This window comes from Mustela nigripes, chromosome 4 (assembly GCF_022355385.1).
Source record: "Mustela nigripes isolate SB6536 chromosome 4, MUSNIG.SB6536, whole genome shotgun sequence".
NCBI lineage: Eukaryota > Metazoa > Chordata > Mammalia > Carnivora > Mustelidae > Mustela > Mustela nigripes.
Genome location: NC_081560.1, coordinates 160,521,907 through 160,543,526, shown reverse-complemented (window position 1 = coordinate 160,543,526; position 21,620 = coordinate 160,521,907). Strand labels below are relative to the sequence as shown.

General features: G+C 40.1%; 1 protein-coding gene across 3 annotated transcripts; it reads right to left on the bottom strand.

The window, feature by feature from the left end:
* Window positions 1-495: 495 nt before the first annotated feature.
* Window positions 496-21,132, bottom strand: CCNJ (cyclin J). Of its 3 annotated transcripts, none has more exons than XM_059398226.1 (6): window positions 20,945-21,132; window positions 20,175-20,284; window positions 12,079-12,289; window positions 4,372-4,671; window positions 4,125-4,284; window positions 496-3,594 (listed from the first exon to the last, which is right to left on the bottom strand). In XM_059398226.1, exons 2-6 carry the CDS (start codon window positions 20,241-20,243, stop codon window positions 3,183-3,185), a joined length of 1,152 nt encoding a protein of 383 aa, XP_059254209.1. In that variant the 5' UTR covers window positions 20,244-20,284; window positions 20,945-21,132; the 3' UTR covers window positions 496-3,182. The 3 variants fall into 3 exon arrangements, with proteins under 3 accessions (XP_059254209.1, XP_059254210.1, XP_059254211.1); XM_059398227.1 differs by having other exon boundaries at window positions 4,125-4,251; XM_059398228.1 differs by having other exon boundaries at window positions 4,125-4,248.
* Between the last annotated feature and the right edge of the window lie 488 nt (window positions 21,133-21,620).

Sequence of the window (21,620 nt, the reverse complement as noted above, 5' to 3'; positions counted from 1 at the left end):
TTTAGCCCACTGAGCCATTCAGGTGCCTCAAGGGGTGGAAGTTCTCAATCCACACATCCAAACCTGTTAAAATTTTACTCTTCAAAACAATTTCTGTCTGCTGAGTTTTAAGTGGCAAATGATACATACACTTAGGTGAACAGACCATTCTCACTGTTGACCCTGCTTCCTCTCACACCCTCGACCATCTTGTGTCCCTACTGTTCTGACATCAGTTAGACCTCAAATTTCTGAAGTATGTGTTTGATAAATCAGAAGCTGCAATTGCTAATATACTGATTTTAAGCTCAAAAGGCCAAAAGCTGTGTCCAACATACTTCATGGGCTTTGATGCTCTGTATGACTACATAATCAATGGACAAGAGTTTCCCACTTCAGTTATGCTCTCACTCTGGATAGCTTTTAGTAAATATAATTAGGATTCCAAGTCTGACTAATATGATGACATGGTTCACTGAAACTACAAATATATATTAAAACAAAACACTAAAGCCATTTTACTGAAAACTAGTTTTATTTTAAAATTAAGTGCATAGCACTCATCTAATTCCATTGGTGTAGAATTTAGCACCATACTCACTATTTGTAATTAATGTCACAACACAGATACATTTTGGTTTGCAGTCTGTACTTGAGTAGTGTTTATTTAGTGGACTTTGGTAAAGCCCTTTATACATATCATTAATCTCTTCACAGTACACATTTAATGATGGTCCAGTAATCTCAAACAAACCAACCCCCCCCAAAACCCCAAAACAAAAAAACCCTAAAGACTAACCAATAAATTAAACAAAACAAAACCCATACAACTTCCCCCCACCCCATCCCCCAAGGCTAGCAGTTTTGAGTTGTATTTATATTGAAACCTAATGTTTTAAAAATAGTTCTGATTCTCCAACCATCCCACCCCACCCCACCCTGGGTATGCAGCAATAGTAACCAATTAATTATTTTATTCTACCCCCCCCACCCAAAAAATTAATCCAGTGTTCTTTAGCTTTTTTTTTTTTTTAAATACAAACTGGGAAAGTGTTATAAGCTTTTTAAAAAGGCATATTCTTCTATAACAAGAATGACATTTAAACCAATCAATAAAAGCATTTGACAAGACATTAAATTACCATAGGCACCAGTTGTTGTTTCAAGCTGGGATCTCTATCCCAGTATCTTACATTCATAGCATTATTGAGGTAGTTAAAATACTGAAAGTTGGACTCCAGGTGCTGGGTTCTGCATGTGAATGTGAAAGATATATTCTCTTTTTAACCCACTTTCCCCCAAATAATTCAAGTTCTCTTGAGGTAAGAACTACCAAAACCCAATGAGCAGCCTTTCTGTAAAGAGGAAAAGTGATGATACTTTCAGAAAACAATTTTCAGGCTTGAAAACTGCCAAGAGTGAGTGTTCTTACCTGAGTGGTTTTTTACCTACCAGACTATATTAATAAATCCACATCATGCCATATGTACTCTAATTATAAAAGTTAACCATTCTTTTAAGGAGGACATTCTCTAGGAATTCATGCTGGCAGACGCCACCCACCCACATTTACCCACTGGAGCCATCTGGATCAGTCCACTACTGCGTTGAGTCCCTTCCCTTCCCAACAAAAGCCGTCGGTGTGATTACGGAGACTCCTGCTGCATACCCACAACATCTTATAATAAGTTTGTCTTCAATGCATATTGCGGCAGTCACACACCTGCCATGCAGTTTCCCTTCTATTCAAGTGCTATCTTTAAAAAAAACACAAAAAGACACACCTTACTAATTTTTAAATCAGAAAGCTTCCCTCCACCAAATCTCTCTTCTTCCACAGATAAGAGCACAATGTATAGTTTCAGTTATTACAATGCTTTCTTTTTCCTTTTTATTCCCTCCAAACTCTTTCCCTCCAAATTGCCCTTGCTGTAATGACTAATTATTGCTGTTTTCACTCATTACCGACACAGTGAAATGTCTCAGGGCAGTTCTGGAGCCAAAGTAATGCAAGTGGCTACTGCAATCTAGTATTCGGTTCCTTTGCCTGATACACCCGAACCGGCTGGATTGCAAGGCTGCTTATAAAACTTGTCCTCCACATCACAAAGTGCTGCTCTAGCACAACCTGAGAACTACCCTGGCCACATTCCACTTCAAAATAAACCTACAGGACTTTATTCTAGTACTGACATTTTACAGTTACACCTCCCCTTGAAAAAACTTCTAGAGTAACATCAAATCTGAGTATAAATCATTGATTGCACTGAGAAATGCAAAACCTATATAGGGATTCTGAATGACAGGAACCACTTCATTCATTCTAAGCTACAATTATGTTCTCAGCTGAAAACATCCTAGCAAGAGTATTTTAACCTATGTTATAAAGGTAGTTCATACGATAACATTCCCAAAGCATGTTGCATTACAGTTAAGTGTTTCCAAGTAGTACAAATTCCCTGAGTTAAGTGTGTTTTAATCCTAAAGATTTGAGGTTGATCACTTAGGGCCAAAAAACAACAAAAACTTACGACCATGATTTTAAGAGATCTACTCCACCCTTAATTTTAGTATATAAATCCAGATACCTATATATTGTGATAGGAAGTTATATAGACTCATCTAAAAAAAATTTTTTTTTCACTGTACAGATTGGTATAGCATAGCAATTCATGAGTTTAAACTCAGTCAAAAATTCATTTGTAGATCAAAAATGTAACTCAAAACTGCAGAATAAAAAAAAAGTCCTCTTCAAAAATTAATACTGTAACTTTCCTTCATAAAAAGACCATTTGGCAAGTCCACAGATAAACATTAGTCTCTGAAATACAAGCTAACATTAGGCCCAGAGCCCACCACAGGTCAAATCTCAAAATGGTGATTTAGAGTCTATCCAAATTTTCTATCGTATTGAATATTTTTGAAATATTTGGACCATCAGCCAGGGCTTGAAAATTTTTGTCACACAGGGATGTGTTTTAACAGGATCTGATACGCATACTATTAAAGTGTGTGCAGTGTTTGTTCAGTCCTCCCAGGTACTTGTGGCGCAGTGAAAGGGACAGTTGTCTTCCTGATGCTGGTCTCTGAAGAGTTCTGATATAATTTGGATCCCTTTCCTTCTGAAGAGAAGTTTACAAAAAGCTTGCCCCAGAGCTTCAAGTCACAGAACAGTCTGGGTCGGGAATTACCTTCACATAAGATCACCTTTCAAAGCACGGAGTGATGCAAGGGTAATGTTCATTGATCTGATAACTCCGATTATAAGAAACATTCAGACAGGGCTTAACTTCTACTGGTATGGCCAGGGACATCCCAACACCAGTCTGCACGTGCCCGAGGCCCTGCACACTGGTTTGGAAGCCAGCAGGACACGTCTGTAGTGTGTAAGATGAGGTGTGCGTGGTGGATCCAATCTGCGGGCAGCTTGCCTGTTCAGCTACAGGATGGCGATACTGTAGCGGGGTGTGGTGCATCTGGTGGAGATAGTGGGGCTGCTGGAAGTGAACTGGCCGAGAGGGCTGGGAAGCTGACTGCAGCACGCTCAGCTGCGCTGGCTGGGACCCTGCCTGGCCTCTCTGTTTGTTTGCCTCTTTCACATCGTTATCATGCGCGCTGCAGGGAGAGAGAGAAGATGGTTAATGACGGCTGACTCGGCAGACTGCCCCACTGCCTGTAGCAGTCACTGGAACCGTAATCCCGACAATGGTGAGATCTCACTCTTATCCTTCTGAAAAGCTCCTTCCTTTGGCACAAACCTTGGGAACTCACTGATAGTGAGGCCTATCACTTGGAGGCCTATTTCCTGCTTAAGAAATAGATCCACAATAAACACTTTGGTGACACCCTGGTGGCCCGACCATTCCGAGACGTGGAAAGGACCAAGGCACATCTGGGCTACGGGCTCACTCACGTAAGCGCATACACCGAGTATCCAGATTTATGACAGCACTGACAGCCTCTCCCTGGAAACAGCCAAGGTACAGCTTTCCACCAAACACGGCTCATAAAGTGGCTTGCCCATGGCAGCAATGGTCAGAGCCAGGGTCCTAAAGGCTACATGTTTGTGAGAAGTTGTTTTTAGGGCCCCTCATCCATGAAGAAAAATACTGAGAAATCACAAACACGAGATCAAGGAGGCTTACATCAAGAGCCGTTCAATGCACTGCACTAAAAAATCCCAGGAGTAAGCAGTAAGACGATGCAGTCTAGTAGGCCACGTTGGAGAAAGACGAAGTATAATCCTTGAAGAAGCCACACATGCAGCAGCTACTAAAGAAGGTGCATAATTTAGAAAGGCATAATCTGTGGAGACATCAAAAATGAACTTAAGCAACAGAATACACAAATCACAAGCTCACATGTCACCTACTGGCATCCACAATGACTCACCTTGCAAAGATACTTCCAGGAAATAATCTGCATACTTGGCCATGTAGAGTTTTGTTTTTTCCAAGCAAATCATCGGCCAGCCATCATGAAGATCTGTTTCATGTACTGCTTCGGAGAGATAATACTCAATGAAATGGGCAGCTGTTGGAAGGCAGAGGTTCCACTGAAAGGTTTCTAATAATAACAGTTCCATGTGTAGCAAATTTTGTTTTGTTAATACGAGATTCATATTAGTCATACAACCCAGGCTGTTGAGCTGTTCCAGCTTAGGCACACTATCTTCTTTTTCTTCAAATTTACCTTAGAAGGAAAGGGGACGAGAGAGAGAGAGAATGTTACACAAGTGATCATTATAGGTCTAGTTGCTTAAATGGGATTTGCAGTCTCACTGCAAAAATTTAGATGCAAAGACTTTCTTTCTCCTACCTTGGGCATATATAATTGTGCTAGGACTCTGGCTCTCATATCCTGCATGTTTTCTCGCCTCCTGCCTCCATCCCCTGCCTGTCCCCCTCCTCTAAAAAAATGGAACATGTACATGTTGATTTCTGTCACACTACATAATGAAAATAGTCCTACATGCCAATGAAAAAAGAACCCTCTCAAATCTCACTAGCCAAATATTTCTAGGAAATTTCTATTGGGAGGGCAGGTAGTGGTCGGTGGAAGAAAATTAGTTTATTTTAGAATAGAAGGAAGGGTAAAGAATTTAATTTCTGAAGTTATCTGAAAAGGATAACTTCATTATCTGAAGTTATCTGAGAATAATGAGTTATCTGAAATCAAAAGTAGCTAAGCTTCAAGTGTTTCATCTTGGTATATTTTTCTGCACAATCTCAATTCTAGACGGAATTGTGGGAGACAGTGGGAGAAAAAAACTGGGTGAATATCTAATAAGCCTTCTCATTCCATACGGAAAACTCCTCTTGGTATTTCAAAACAGAAACCTAGCTAAGTCTGTTACCAAAAAAGGGAAGGGAAGATACTTTTGATTTACTTTCATATCCCCTTCCTGAAAGCAGAATAGAAGTAGACAATCAGATTGCTGAACTTCATTATTCTAAGGCATTAACTTCTTTTCAGGAAATACTCATCCATATTTATAGCTGAGGAATAGAATTTCCTCTTCAGCCCCAGAATACTGTTTGTATAGGTTTTGTACCATCTTAACACTTTAGTTTTCCTATACATAAATCATTCATTTTAGGTACCTCTAGAACTTAGGACTGGAGAAAATTCAAACTATCAAGTACCAGTATTGTTTTCCAGATGCAGCAACAGAACTAAGGAATTGTCTTCAAGTCTCTTTGGATTCATTCCATAGTGGTCCATAGAAGAAGGGAAATTAACTAAAACCTTCTACCTTCTATTATTATGTTCTATTTTACGTTAAAGTTTAAAACAGTCATTATATTGTGATTATTTCTAATTGTATGTAATACAAATAGATTTCTCACAATAGCTTTTATACTTGCTCAAAATTACAGTTGTTAGACTATGTTACATATTACTGTGTAAAATTTTTTTGTTTTACTATTTTGAGAACTTTTTCAACATATTTATGGTTTCCTTGGAAATCTTATGATTTATTTTATCCATTAAAAACATATTTTGGAGAAAATCCAGAAAGACTGTCAAAAGCAGTAGAAACCAGGCAAGGTAAGCTTCCCTGTGAAATTTCTCTTCTAGAAGGGCTGGGTTTCTATCACACACTGGAGGTACTACAACAAATGGTAGTGGCCCTTGGGCCAGATGTTCAATGTATTGGAGCCACTGGGGCTGTTCAAATCAGCCTGCCTCAGGGCTGGGGAAAAGGCACTACTGACCACATGGGTCTTTGCCCAGAGGGTGGGAGAACTGGAGTAGAAGGCTGTGTCTCCTATGCCAGGAAGAGTCAAAGCTCATGACTTGAAGAGCTGGGGCCCAAAGAGAATTTTTCTCCCACCTCAGAAATTCTGAACTTCTTTAGATCTAAATTACTCTGAACACTAAATATTGCTGTGGGTAGGAGTTGATTAAAACAACAACAACAACAACAACAAAAAAAAACCCACAATTCAGATTTTAAAGAATCTAGATAGCCCTCCCACTTCAAATCACATAGAGAAGAATTTCCCAAGTTTTTCCAATATGATATACTTAGTATAGCCAAAAGCCCTGACATGGTCTTTAGGACATAGTCATCCAGCATCATCACTGCATAACGATATAGGGAAGGATCCACTGTTCTCGATGTCAGAGTGGAGGATGTCCTAGGAATTTAGTACAATCCCTCTGGATGAATCATTAAGGTTCTTAAAGTAAGTGCCCCTCCATTTGTGCAACAGCAGTAACACTAGCAATATACTTCAAAGGAATATCGTAAAAACTAATGTGTTTATTTATATCATCCTTGAAGTTCCTTTAAAGAAATTAATACACCATAATTCACTGTTTAATTCAAGGATCAAGAATGTTCCATATTATCTCCCTGAAACTATCAACATTGAAAACCAAATTGTATATGACCAATTTCAAAGTTCAAAAAAAAAGAGTGAGATTGGTCATTTCATGTAAGGTCAAATAAGCTGACCCAAATAAAAAATGGAAGCCAAAAAGGAAGACTTATGTTTGAATCCCCAAATCTGTACTTCTAAATCAAAGTATTGCACTGGGTTATATGGGAACAAAAACTATCAAAATAGGTAAGATGTCCATATTATTAAACATCTATGGGGTTTCTGTATTTATAAAGTACTTGGGTATTACAGGTGTGAAAGCCTTTGCAACTTAACATGCAGAGTTAAAAATAACCTTGAATTACATAAATAACCATACTTGGGATTTTATTCAGGCTTAGGTGTTTTTGGAACTTTTTCATTACATATAGTGATATAAATACTCAGAATCACGGAAATTGAAGGATTTCAAAATGTGTGACAGTGTCATTGAGTATCTGCTTTCATATCCATAGTTTCGTTGTGCTGAAAGCTATGTGCATGGGTATTTTAAATCAACTTATCTGCAATACCACATACAGATTCACAAAGATCAGTTTCTTCCATTGAAAGGAAATACCAGAAGCCATGTGATTATATTGATAAAGGCCTCAAACAGGAACTAAGGGCACAGGAAATTCACATCTGCTTCCCAGAAAATAAAGAATTAGACGCCACAGAAACAAAACATCAGACTTTCTTTCCTTTATAGGAAATGCTCAGATCAGCCATGGAAACCAGCACATTTTCAAAGCCAGCAGTGAATGGCAGGTATGTGGCAGAAGGGCAAGGATCAAATGTCACACTGTACACTCAGCTAATCCACATTTGATTCTGTTAGTACTGAGTAGGAAAAAAGTCATCCTTAATATAGCCAAGAATGTTCACAAATTTGTAAGACTACCAATCTAATAGAAAAACAGCTAAGGAACAGGAAGACAATTCGTGGCAGGGGAGAGTGGGGAAGGTTCTATTCTCGTTAAAAACTGAGACGTAAATCAAATCAACTAAGAGATAAAATTTTCAGCTTTAGTTAATAAAATAAAAGCTCTGTCACCCCATTATTGGTAAGCAAGGAGAAACAGTCACTTATCACAGATTTTTACTACTAACAGTCTATAATCTTACTTTTGGCTTCATCTTGATTCTGAGATCATTTCTTAGTTACACAAGACCTTGAGCAAATTATCCAAAGCCTTATCTCTAAGACTGCTTCCACATTCTTCACAAATTCAGTGCTGATCACAGAAGCCAAGGGAAGCCAGGGTATACATGACAAAGAGTTGGAATTTCAGAATTTCCCAGGATAATCCAAGACTTTTTCTGGAAAGAGCCAGAATCTTTAGGGCTAGGGAGCCATATTAAAGATTATAGAACAGTTTATGGAAGAATTAATCATTATGATGCTGACTCTTATGTTTCAATTTCCTATGTGGTTTTAAACATCTTACCCACTTGATCTGTGCAATAATTTTGACAGTTAAATGTCTTTATTTTCATTTTATGGACAGGTAACTTCAGATTTAAGGGTTATTGAAATTCATATTGCTGACAAGGGATACAAACCTAGGAAATTCATCACTGTAATCCTTACTCTAAAGCACTGCGAACCCCTCTCCAATCAGGACAGTCTGTAGGCCCTTTCTTCCTATTTCCAGTAGTGCAGACACAGGCAGCTGGGTAAGCATATTACCTGGAACTCACAAGCTGTGCTTCATCTTTGGCCAAACGACTGACAGCCTTCCATCCTACTTAACAAGTGAAATCCAGCTGTCACCTAGTCCTGTCAGCTGTAAGCTGTTCTTCACTTTTACACAACAGGCTGCCCATCCTAAAGCAGGTAGCAGCTGAGAAGGATATACAAAGTTCAATCATTCTGGGAGGAGAGAAGCATTATACTTAAATAAAGTTTATGAAACCTAACTGGAGAGCTGTCAAAGGTAAGAAGAGTATAAAAATATAAAAAGCACTAGAATGTACTCCACAAATTAAAAACAGGTATCAGATACTGAAAACAGGCTACCAGTTTAGAAGCATGTTAAGTATTTTTGTTGTAAAACAGAGCAGAAGCCGGAGAAATTGTAGCCAACTACTAAGCATCAGCTGCTTTGATTACCTAACCCAAGCATAGAGCTGATAGCTTTAACTTTCTTTTTTTTAATTTTTATTTATTTTTTATTTTTTTTAAAGATTTTATTTATTTATTTATTTGACAGAGAGAAATCACAAGTAGATGGAGAGGCAGGCAGAGAGAGAGAGGGAAGCAGGCTCCCTGCTGAGCAGAGAGCCCAATGCGGGACTCGATCCCAGGACCCTGAGATCATGACCTGAGCCGAAGGCAGCAGCTTAACCCACTGAGCCACCCAGGCGCCCCATAACTTTCTTTTTTTTAATAAAGATTTTATTTTTAAGTATTCTCTACACCCAACATGGGCCTAGAACTTACAACTCTGACAGCCTGAACTCTTGCCTACTGCCTACTTGTAGGGGCTGAGACCCTGGGTCACACCTCCCTCATACTCTTCCATTCTCCAGTGAAAAAGAACAATGGAAAAACAATTTTCTCTCAGGAAAAGAGAGGTTAAGGGGGTCTCAGCAGAACAAAGGGAGGAGGTATTGGACTCTTTCAGTAATAACTGATCAACAAATCCTATCTGAACCACAACAAATACAAATCCTAAAGCGTAGTCTCTGGAAAATGTGCAAAATCATCCTCAATAAAATAAAATAATCATCTTTATTCAATAAAATAAACTAATCATAATCTTTAACAATAATAATTAAAAAAAACAAGAACAGGTGAAAAGTTTGTTCCAATCAACCTAAGATGGTGTGCAAGGTAAAGTATCCTTCCCCCAAATTATACAAACTGCAGAAACCTGGCACCAATACCAAGCACTGTGTGGTGGCCAGAATCTTAGTAGATCATCTGACTAGAGTCCCCAGTGAACTTTGGCAATAACATGTAGTTTATGAGTATCTAATTTAGCATCCCCTAATTCATCTGATAAATTACTAGTAAGTAAACTTTAGTCACAAATATAAGTTGGTCCATGAAGTGACTACCGCATTCATAATTTCACAGTCCACCAGCAAGAATCTCCCACTATCTCAGGCACAGGGGCGCCTGGGTGGCTCAGTGGGTTAAAGCCTCTGCCTTCGGCTCAGGTCATGGTCCCAGGGTCCTGGGATCGAGCCCTGCATCGGGCTCTCTGCTCGGCAGGGAGCCTGCTTTCCCCCTCTCTCTCTGTCTGCCTCTCTGCCTACTTGTGATTTCTGTCTGTCAAATAAATAAATAAAATCTTAAGAAAAAAAAAAAAAAAAAAAGAATCTCCGGCATAGAGCAGATGGGGTTTGGTAGTGGAAAAAAAGCACAATATGGCCACAACAGGCAAAAATAATTTTTCACTAATGATCTGAAGTTTTTAAAATAACCTAACTTATGTATTTATTTCCAGTGTGTCTCTACTCTAAACTGATCCTATTATAAACTAACATTCTGTAGGATAACAAGAAACCATTCCATTTGTGGATTCTCACACATCCAATATGTCAAGTATGGGTTTTTCCAGTCCTGTGCAAACTGTGAAACCACAAAGAGCTTCACAGCCAGTGATGAAACACATACAGAATTGTACATGAGATTGCTTATGAGAATGACACTCTAATTAAAGGCTAGAAGTTAATTATAAATACAAGTATTACCTCTCCAGCTTTCTGGGTAGAGGTGAGAAGAACAGGTGATGTGTCTGAATCCTAGAGGACAACAGATTAAAGGAAAAGTATAGATTTTCGGAAAATAGATGGTATTCTGGTGAGACTTTGGCTCAAGGTGCCAAAGGGTGGGAAGGTAAGACTAGAAAGGTAGCTGGATCCAGATGAAAGGTTCTGAATGGTACACGAAGGAGTTTCTACCTTAATCCACAGAGAGTGGGAGTCATTTATATGTTTGTTTATATTCAGCCAGGTCCACAAAGGATTTGAAGTAGCTTAAAAAAGACCTCCAAGGAGACAAAATCAGTAGTCAAGGTCATCAGCTCAAAGGAATAATAAGAGAAGAAAAAGAAAATCTGAAGAGAAATCAGTACTAGAAATGATTACACAGACCTGCATTTGGTTTTAGGTTTACTTGCAGTCAGAGAACAAAGTTGTTCTAGAACTCTGGTGGCAGGGTATAGGTGGAATGTTCCTTAGACAGCAGCCACAAAAGATCCCAAACTCTCAAGTGGGGGTCAGAGATGAAGGCACCAAGAATTTCTACATCTTACCTTCAAGTGGAGTTTACATTCCTATTATAATGTCATAAGTACTATAAAAAGTAATAAATTCCAACTTCAATATCAAATAGAATCTTTCTCACATTACTAGGAAAAACCCAATTTCAATTCCTTTACTCACTCACCCTCCTTCTCTTTGGTCAAGGCTCTAAAAATGAAATGATTTACAGGAAGAAGCTAAAAGAAAGAGGCATCAAAAGACCTACCAGTACATTCTCCAACAGGTAACAAATACGGTTTGATATCAGATTCTACCTGCAACCGACCATGGCACTGTGCCTACTGCAGAAGCAAAATCCTTCCCATTTTTATCAGTTGCTGTGAACCTTTAGTTCATTAAGCCAAGTCATTATGCAGTCAGTAGAAGGTATTCTAACAATACAAGAGTATAATACCTTTTAAACAGAGTTTCTCAACCTAGTTCCATGGACATCTGGGGCCAGTAATTCTTTACTGGGGGCTGTCCTGTACATCGTCGATATTTAGTAGCATCCCAGCCCTCTACCCACTAGACCCGAGCAGCATCCTCCCACGTTGTGAAGACAATCAAAACTGTCTTCAACCAAAGCCAACTATTTCTTGTGGGGCACAATTTATCCCAGTTGAGAACTTTAAGACAATGGTTCTCAGTTGGATAAGTACATCAGAATCACCTTTGGAACTCAAGCCCCATGATACTGATTCTGAGTCAGTAGATCTGGAGAGGGCTAGACGTTTATAGCAGAATCTTCAGGATGTAGGGCTTAAGAACATATGTTTTCAAAAGACTTCAGAGCCACTTTTTAGTATCTAGTTAAAAAATTATTATGCCAAGAAGCACTTTCAACATAAACTTTCTGATACTAGTAAACTGGAATGAATGGAATTTGGTGATATTTCACTGAGCTCTACATAAATTTTCTTTATTATAAACAACGGAAATTTCCAGTCATATAGATGAGATTCATACTTACTTGCTAAAAGCAGACAGGAAAGTGCAACTAAATGCAGCTGCTGGATGGAGATGTCATATCGATCCATAAATAAGTCCAGCAAATAGACAGCAAGATGTCGGGCAGAAGGGCAGAGGGTGAAGCGGTTGCTCACAATGGCAATCAGGTCAGCAAAATACCTTCTGAGACTTAGTTGAGGGGACTGGCCTTTGTAGGAAGGCAACTTCAGCTCCTATATCAAGAGGAACAACATTTAATCTAACATAGCCTATAGGAGTAGTACCCGCACAATGCAAAGACAACTCCCCCCCACCCAATATATTAGTGTTAACAAGAGCCTAAAACACTTCTCTTGAAAGAAACACAAATATGAAAAAGTTGATTGAAGGATAATGAAGAGTACTAATTAACAGCACTGAGTTTAAAATTTAAAACCAAACTTTTCCCTTCATTTTTAACCATCTTTGATGTGACAAATTTTGTTTCTTACATTATGGAATGGATATATTCCAGCAAGATTTTTGTATCCTGTTTTCCCTAACAGGTGTTTTCCGAAAAACATCCTCACCAAAATCCCAACCACACAACACATACACACCCCCTCCAGAAAGCTCAAAGCTTTGGGTCAGAAGGTAACAAGAGGTGAATATGCTTCTGGTATGTCACTATATTGCACTTGCAGAGGTGTGGAAGGTACAGACTTAGTATTCATCCACTAGTACCTTCTAAGCATGTTTTGCTTTCAGCAGTTTTATGATGCTCTCCTTTGCCATTACTTTTTCATATACCTAAACATTTTCCCCATTGCTGTTCAACCTCAGAATTATATGAGCCCATTTTTTTTTAAAGTAGAAATTTTCTACACTACTAAATAAAATATTTCCACCACATAGAGAATGACAGGTTCTAAATTATTTCATGATATCAGCATAATACTAAAACTAAACCCAACAGGTATCACAACAGCAGGAAGTTACACAGATATGACCCCAAAAGCACAGGCAAAAAAGATAAATGAGACTTCATCAAAATTAAAACCTATTGTCTATCAAAGTTCACTCTTTTTAACAGAGGGAGAAGGCAATTTACAGGATGGGAAAAATATTTGCAGATCAGATTCAGGCAAGAGGTTAATATCCAGATTATATAAAGAATTCTTTTATACATGCAATCTAACAACAAAAACAACTTGTTTAAAAATGGGCAAAAGACCTGAATAAACATTCCTCCAAAGAAGATATATAAATGGCCAAAAAGCACATATAAAGATGTTCAACATGAGTAATAATTAGGGAAATGTAAATCAAAACCATTATGAGATAATATTTCACACCCACTGGGATTGCTATTTTTTTTTAAGATTTTATTTATTTATTTGACAGACAGATCACAAGTAGGCAGGGAGGGGAAGCAGGCTCCCTCTCTATCTCTGCCTGCCTCTCTGCCTACTGAGCAGAGAGCCCGATGCAGGGCTCCATCCCAGGACCCTGGGATCATGACCTGAGCCGAAGGCAGAGGCTTTAACCCCCTGAGCCACCCAGGCACCCCTGGGATTGCTATTATCAAAAAAACACAAGGGTGGCTGGGTGGTTCAGTTGGTTAAGCATCTGACTCTTGATATGGCTCAGGTCATGATCTGGGAGTTGTGAGATGGAGCATTACAGAATAGATATATTCCAGCAAGAGCACTGGTCTCCATGCTGGGTGTGAAGCCTGCTTGAGATTCTCTTTCCCTCTCCCTCTAGTCCTCTCTTTCTCTCAACAAAACAAAAACCAAAAAAAAAAAAACAGAAAACAAAATTAACAAGTGTTGACAAGAATCTGAAAAACTGGAAGCCTTGTGTAATGGTGGGAATATAAAATTGTACAGCCACTGAAAAACGGTATTGTAATTCCTCAGAAAAATTAAACACAGAATAACTATATGATCCAGCAATTCCACTTTTAGGTACATACCAAGAAGAACTGAAGGCAGGGACTCAGATATTTGTACATATATTGACAGCAGCATTATTCACAAAAGCCAAAAGATGGAAACAAACAATCCATCAATATATGAACGGATAAACAAAATGTATTTTAGTTTAAGAAGTTGAAAAAGTTCTGAAGATGGAGAGTGGTTAAAGGAGCAGACTGTAAATGTATCTAAAGTCATTGAACTGTACACTTAAAAAATGTTTAAAGTTTTATGTTGTGGACATTTTATAATAAACAAAAATAGCAGTTTTATATCTAACTTAATAAGGTATAAAATGTTAACCAATATAATTTAATAGTATATCCAAAGAATACATCCCAGGAATGCAAAGATGGTTTGATATCAGGAAATCTATTACTATAAATCATAATTTTAAAAATCACACATGAATATCCACAACCATCTTGATAGATGCCAAGATAGCATCTGGACAAAGGTGACCCTGGGGGAAATAATAGCAGATGAAGGAAGAAATGTTAAAAAATGTTAAAAAAAAAAAATCTCAAATTTAAGAGCCAGCATCTCACTTGGAGAAAAAGCAATAGAAGGATGAGCATTCTAATGCCTGCTATTGCAATATTACTTCACATTATCCTGTGAACACTAATCCAAATAGAAAAAAGAAAGAAAAGGTATAATCAATGAAAAAAGAGAATCAAAAATCACTTACAGGAATAAAATTATTTTTTAGATGAGAGAATTTATATCCAAGAAAACCGAAAGAGAAAATAAACAGTTAGTATTCAGTAAGATGGTTGTTTACAAAATTAATATTTAAAAAAATCAATAGCCTGGGAGCGCCTTCGGCTCAGGTCATGATCCCAGCATCAGGCTCCCTGCTCAGCGGAGAGTCTGCTTCTCCCTCTCCTTCTGCCTGCCACTCTCCCTGCTTGTGCTTTCTCTGTCCAATAAATCAAATCTTAAAAACAAAAACAAAACAAAACCTGGCTAGAAAACAGAAGATTCCATATAAAGTAATTACAAAAATTAAAACACCTAGAAAAAGTGTTTGTACTTTAGCACTCTATGAAGGTAACATTAAAATTCTGAAGGAGTACGAAGACTTGTATACATGCAGACACTCCTTTTTCTTGGATAAAGAAATTGACTTAGTAACAATGGCATTTCAAATCAGGAGAATAGATGAATTTAATAAATGTTTCTGACACATAGGACAGAGTTAATTTCTCTATTATTTAGAAAAATCTTAAACATCTATAAGGAAAAGGGAACATCTATGAACAGTTTATAGGAAAATTAAATACGGAAACATATAAAAAGATGGCTTCCCTCTTTCAAAAGTAAAGAATTACATAGTTTTTCACTTTCCAGATTATATTTTATTAACTCCTGCTTATGCTATCAAGAGTGGAAATAAAACTACCATGTATCCAATAGGTCAGGGTGACAACCGACATAACCTTTTGGAGAGCAATTACGTAATATAAATTTTTTAAAATGAAGATTGCAAATACCTTTCAACCTAGCAATTAACCCTACATATAAGGAGGTCCTCCGCAACATTGTTTTTAATAGCAGAATAGCGGGGAAAGCTTGCTGTCCAACAATCTCCAAGGATTTATTGCTGAGTGTATAGAGCCAATCCTGTCACATACTCTAACATATAACATTCTTAAAAGGATAAAATTATGGACATTAAGGACAAATTAGTCGTTGGCAGAGGTTAAGGGGGAGAATAAGGCGGGAGAGAAAAGGTCATGGCTATAAATCATAACATAAGGGATTCTTATGGTGATTAAAAAAACTATTCTGTATCTTGACTATATCAATGTTAATATCCTGGTTGTGATAATTACACTAAAGCTTTGTAAGATGTACCACTGAGGGAAACTGGGTTAAGGTTTTAGAGGATCTCTCTGTATCATTTCTTACAACTGTATGTAAATCTACAATTATCTCAAAAAAAAAAAAAAATGCAATAAAAAGCCTGGCATTCATCAACAGAGAACTGATAAACCATAGGACATCAATTCAATGTGGACATTAAAATAAAGGGCAGTTGATCAAAATGTGTTGATATGGAGAAAAACATAAAAAGAATGAGTTGAATGATGTTGGGATGGAAGGATGGTACAGAACAGTGAATATATATTCTGACCTCTTGTATCAACAACAAAAAATATTGCACATATACTACTTTACTAGGTAGCTTTTCAGGAAAAAAACAATAGTGATAACCTTAGGGGATCAGAGAACAGTGAGGGTTGGGGAAAGCTCATTTTAAACCTTATACTATCTGAATTTATTTATTTATTTATTTTTTTAAAAGATTTTATTTATTTATTTGACAGAGAGAAATCACAAGTAGATAGAGAGGCAGGCAGAGAGAGAGAGAGAGGGAAGCAGGCTCCCTGCTGAGAGCCCGATGCGGGACTCGATCCCAGGACTCCGAGACCATGACCTGAGCCGAAAGCAGCGGCTTAACCCACTGAGCCACCCAGGCGCCCCTGAATTTATTTTTTAACCATATGCATTTATCACTTAAAATTTCTAAATAATATTAAAGAGTTGCTTGGGAGATAAACTAATAGTCCATTTTAAATCTCTGTACATGTGTACAAATTTTCCTAAATAGCATAAGTAAATGCTATTTAGGAAAAAATAAAAAAATAAACAAAAACACCCCACTGGCTTAGGCTTGCTCGATTCTTTGAAGAGAAGAAGTATTAATTCCCCAAATAAAAAGGAACATGCCGATTTCTCATGCAGCTCCCAGGATCTTCTCTTTCCCCATCTCTGCAGATCTTTAGAATGGTGTAAATGAGTTACAATTTAAAACTTCACCTTTCTTTGCTGTCATCACATGACATTTACTGAGTACCTTTTATGTAGCAGATACTATGTTAACCCCAGGGATAAAAGCTGAAAAACACTCTTGAGCAGGTAAACCAAAATACAGAGATGATTAGGATATATAGTAATCACAGGGTATTACAGGAACACGGAGACAGAAGATCTAACCCAGCTCAGGGGACCGAGTGCTAGGGAAAAAACAAAGCCACAGTAGGCTTTCTTTAAGAGGCCTGAACAAGGTCTTAAAGCTCACTGGGTAACACAGCTGAAAAACACTGTATTTGGTGGACTTTTTTTACTATATTAACTTTAATAAATATGGACAAAACAAAAGCAAGAACACCAACGACAAACAGGAGATTTTAAACTAATGCATTCTCTTTATGTCATTTTAAATGGTAAAGTACAAGTGCTTACCAGCCGGCTGTCAGATTTAGTTCTCCTTGTCCAGGCACTGCCTGCAATTAGGCAAGCATGAGAAAATGACCTATGCTTCTCTCAGCTTACAAGGTTTTTCTAAAATCTATTCCTGATCCTCCAGAATTTTACACTCTTTTCCCTCTCTGCTTCTCGGAATCCCATAGGCCAGAAGCACCGAGACCTGGACTTGTCATCTGCTTCTCCAGTCTCAAGTACTAGTCAGTTCCCCACCCCAAATGCCATCCCTTCCCCAGAACAGATTACTACTGTCCAGCCAGGAGAGAAATAAAGGCATAGAAGGAATATTCACAAATGTAAATACAACTTGTGGGATATTTTCTGAATGCTTCTCACAAGCTTGCATTGTTCCCATCTGTCATAAAGGCTCTTGAAAATACTTCCCAAGCATCCTAAAGCACTAATATATACAGAAGAACAAGAAGACCGAGGAGAAGACAAGGGGGTGTAAGAAGACAGCTGCTTTGAAGGTTTTTTGGGGGGGGGGAGTGTAATTATATTTTACAAAAACAATATAGCTGGCTTTTAGGGGTTGAAGAAAATTTCCATTTGCTATCATTTTTACCCTTCTCTAATAGATATAATGCTGGTCAAAGCAATTATTCCTCCATACACCTTGGATCTACACACAGAATACCATCCATAGTGTCTGAATGGCATCTGCCCAAAGGAAGATCTAAATTGAGATGCTCGGAGTTATAGATTAGACTCTGCAAAGGCAGATTATGTCTGTCTCATTCACTATACCATTTTAACACTTTGCATAGCACTTGTATATAGCAGGTACTCGAAGGTGTTGAATAAATAATAAGCAATCACCTAATTTAACAGCCTGGAATTAACATGTATTGTTTTTCATGAGAAAAGTTCAGTTTAACTTTCCCTGACTTCACTGTACTATAGTCAGGGTTCTTTCCAGTTCCACGATGTTCAAGTTTTACTGATTAACATAATTTATTCAAAAGTGTGTCCATTGTGTCAAATGTGGCTTACACAGTGCTTAAAGATAAAATAAAGACAACCCAGGGTAGCATGCCACAGGTGGCTATATGTGGCTCAAGGTAATTTTCGGTGGCATTCCCTCAAACTCTGTGCTATCTCATCCTCTGATAGTTCATAAGCAGCTTTAAGGTTGTGTCCTATTCCTTCAATTCTCCCCAGAGCCTTACACACAAGAAGTATTCAACAAAACTGTAGGGAGAAAGGAGGGTGGAATCCACTTCCAACCTCAACTGACAAAATTAATTCAGGAAATCATTCAGGATTTAAAACTACACATAAAATAATCAAAAACCATGGAAATCCATTAAGAAAAATCTTTTGAGGGGCACCTGTGTGGCTCAGTCAGTTAAGTGTCTACCTTCAGCTCAGGTCATTATCTGGGGGTTCTGGGATTGAACCCCACATTGGGCTCCCTGCTCAGCAGGAACTCTGCTAACCCTTTCCCTGTGTCCCTCATGCTTGCTCCTTCTCTTTCTCACTCACTTTCTCTCTCAAATAAATAAATACAATCTTTAAAAAAAAATCTTTTGAGTTTTATGTCACTAAAATAAAAGTATCATTAACATCAAATAATTAACTTCACCACATACCAGAGGACTAAAAAGAGCTGACACTTAGAAAAGGAGAACATTTAAAACTAAAAGACCACATCTTTAAAAAAAAAAAAAAATCAAAAGTATATGGACAATTTTCAAAATGGAAAACCGGAAACTCTCTTCCTAACATTCCAGAGAACCATTCCACAATTGGAGACCTTTTTGTGGTAGGAAAAACCTCTTAGGGGGCTGAGGTGTATTTAGTCCACCTAAGAAGCTGAATGTCAGAATTAATAAGTAGCATTTAGAAATCTCAAACCTTAGAAAAGGGTACAATTGTAACAATTAAAGTCAATTAGGTTTTCTAATCTAGTTAACCTGGTTAAAAAAAAAAATCAAAATACAAGTTCATTATCATCCCAGGATCTCTCAACTCCAATAGTCAGCATCCCTTTTATTAGTCAGTTGTTTTGCTTCGCTCTCATTTTCTATACATAACAAATGGCTCTCTCCATCTTTGGTGAAAATGAGTCAACTTAGAGATAGTTTTGGATCTGCTCTCTCTTCTGGTTATCAAAGAGGCAGAGATAACCCCTTAAACTGAGATGTGACCGAGTAAAATTGTTACTTAAGAGCAACAACACGCAGACTTTGCATTGTGGCAGAAAACCGTATTCTTCCCACCATCATCTATTAAATATATTAAGTCTACTTTCTGCTTTACATTAGCTGGAGGGAGCAGTTAACTCCTACCCTAAGGCATTTTGAACAGCCCCTAAATCCGAGGGTCCAAGGGAAAACAACAGTTAGGGCTCAGTGCTTCTATATACCAAGCACTGTTCTAAAGCACATGTACAGAATCAGTTCATTTAATCTCGCAATCCCCGCCCCCACAAGGCACGTTTCATTATTATTATTCATTCTACAGAAGAGGAAATTGGGAAACACGAAAATTAAGTAACTTGTCCAAAGTCTTACTTAAAGTAAGTTAGTGGACAGGCTGGGGACTTGATGTACAGATGTGACTTAACAGCCTAAAGCAACAGCAACTACAGAACAAGGAGGGCTACTCTGCCCAATAAAAAGGGAGCGCACATTATCTGTTTAAACACAGTATCAAAGTCTTGTTCCACCTTCCCTCTCCCAAAGATCGCGCCCCACCCCCTTCCTCATTTAAGTTGCAGGTTCTTCTGATACATCCAAGGGAAGAAACTAAGAAGTTAATTAACCTCGAGCAAACAAGCAAACGCGCCCTTTCGGGTCTGGAAACTAGTGACCGCAGTTCCCAGGAAGCCGCGATTTATACTAACGCACGAACACTACAAGTTAAAGTCGCGGATCGGGGTTACCTTGTATCGAAGCGCTTGATGAATGTCTGCGGCCAGCTGTCCCCGCCACCACTGTCCCTCCAGCTCCATGGGACCGGGCGGCGCGCCTGGCCAGACGCGGCAACTTCAGTCTGTAAGACACACCCCAGACGCGGTCACGGCCAGCACCCTCCACATAACCCTCCGCGCCCCCTCCCCGAGGGGTGTGACTTCAGGTCACCTCGGGTGGCTGTGCCTCTTCACCTGACTCGACCTAAAGCGAGCACCGATCCAAACCAATTCCCCGACGCGGCGCGTAAGGCCCGACCTACCCCGTCAGGAGTGGGCTCACGCTGAGAACAGCTGGCCTGGGTGCCGGGCAAAGAGGACCAACTTGGGCCCGAGTTGCCAAAGCGCGGCCCCGGGTGCGCGCAAGGGAAGCTGGAGGCGGAGGCTCGGCTGACGGCTCCCCGCATCCCGGGTTCGAATCCTCCCGTCAGCCCCGGAGGGCCGAGACGCTGACACCAGTCGCAGACCCCCTGAGAAAACCTCCCGCGGACAAACCGACGGACGAATGCCCGCCTGGCTCCGGGTCCCGGCTGCGGGCGCCCGGGCGCTCGTTCCTCCCGGGGGGGGGGGGGGGTGCCCCGAGGTCTCGCCGGGGCGGGCGCGCACCCAGGCCGCTTCCTCCTCTCCCGGAGCAGCGCACAGGATCGCGCGGCCCCAGAGAGGCGAACAAAAGGCCGGGCCGGGCGGGTCCGGTGTCCCGCGCCCAGCACAGGCCTGCCGGTCCCCACGGCGACCTTCCTTACCCGGAACCGCGGCCCTCACAGCCCCAGCCCCGCCGGCGTGCATGGGACGCCGGCCCCGCTCATGATGCGGACAGTCGGCCGCGAAGCGCCGGCCTCAGCTCCGGCCCAGCGCCGGGGCGCTCGCGCCGCCCATTGTTAAAGGACCGGCAGGCGGCTCCGCATACAAAGCCAGCGCGGGGGCACATGCGGCCCCGCCGCTGCCAATCTCGTCTCGCGATACAGCCGGGTCACCCCGAGCCGTCCAATCGGCGGCCGGGCCGGGCCCAGGTGCAGCGCCCGGCGGCGGCTCGGCGGCCCCGGCCGGGGCCCGGTAGCATCCAGCCGCGCCACTTCGGCGCGACGCGGTCGGTGCTGGCGTTGCCCGACAGCTCCGCCACCACCTACCGGGAAGCCGGCCCGGGCGGCGGGCAGAGGGCGGAGGAGGGAGCCAGAGAAATTACAACGTTGATCATCATTGCGGGGGCCAATCTGGTCATGCCACTCACCTGCTGAGAACCTTCGATGGCTCCCCATGCTCGCGGAGGAAAGTTCTGAAGCCTCAGCTTGGTGTTTAAAACCCTTTTTAATGTGGCTTGAGTCTGCTTTATCTCACTCACATCACAACAGCGCCGTTTGCATCCTGGGGACTGCCCAGGGGATTACCAATCCCTCCACAAATGCTCTAGCCGTTTCTGAA

Excerpts from the sequence above, each read along its gene's own strand:
- CCNJ (XM_059398226.1), bottom strand. The coding sequence starts at position 20,243 with ATGGAGCTGGAGGGACAGTGGTGGCGGGGACAGCTGGCCGCAGACATT. Across the intron at positions 4,672-12,078 it reads TTCCTGTCTGCTTTTAGCAA|GTAAATTTGAAGAAAAAGAA; the intron begins GTAAGTATGAAT and ends TTTCCTTCTAAG. Across the intron at positions 4,285-4,371 it reads CCTGGAAGTATCTTTGCAAG|ATTATGCCTTTCTAAATTAT; the intron begins GTGAGTCATTGT and ends ATGTCTCCACAG.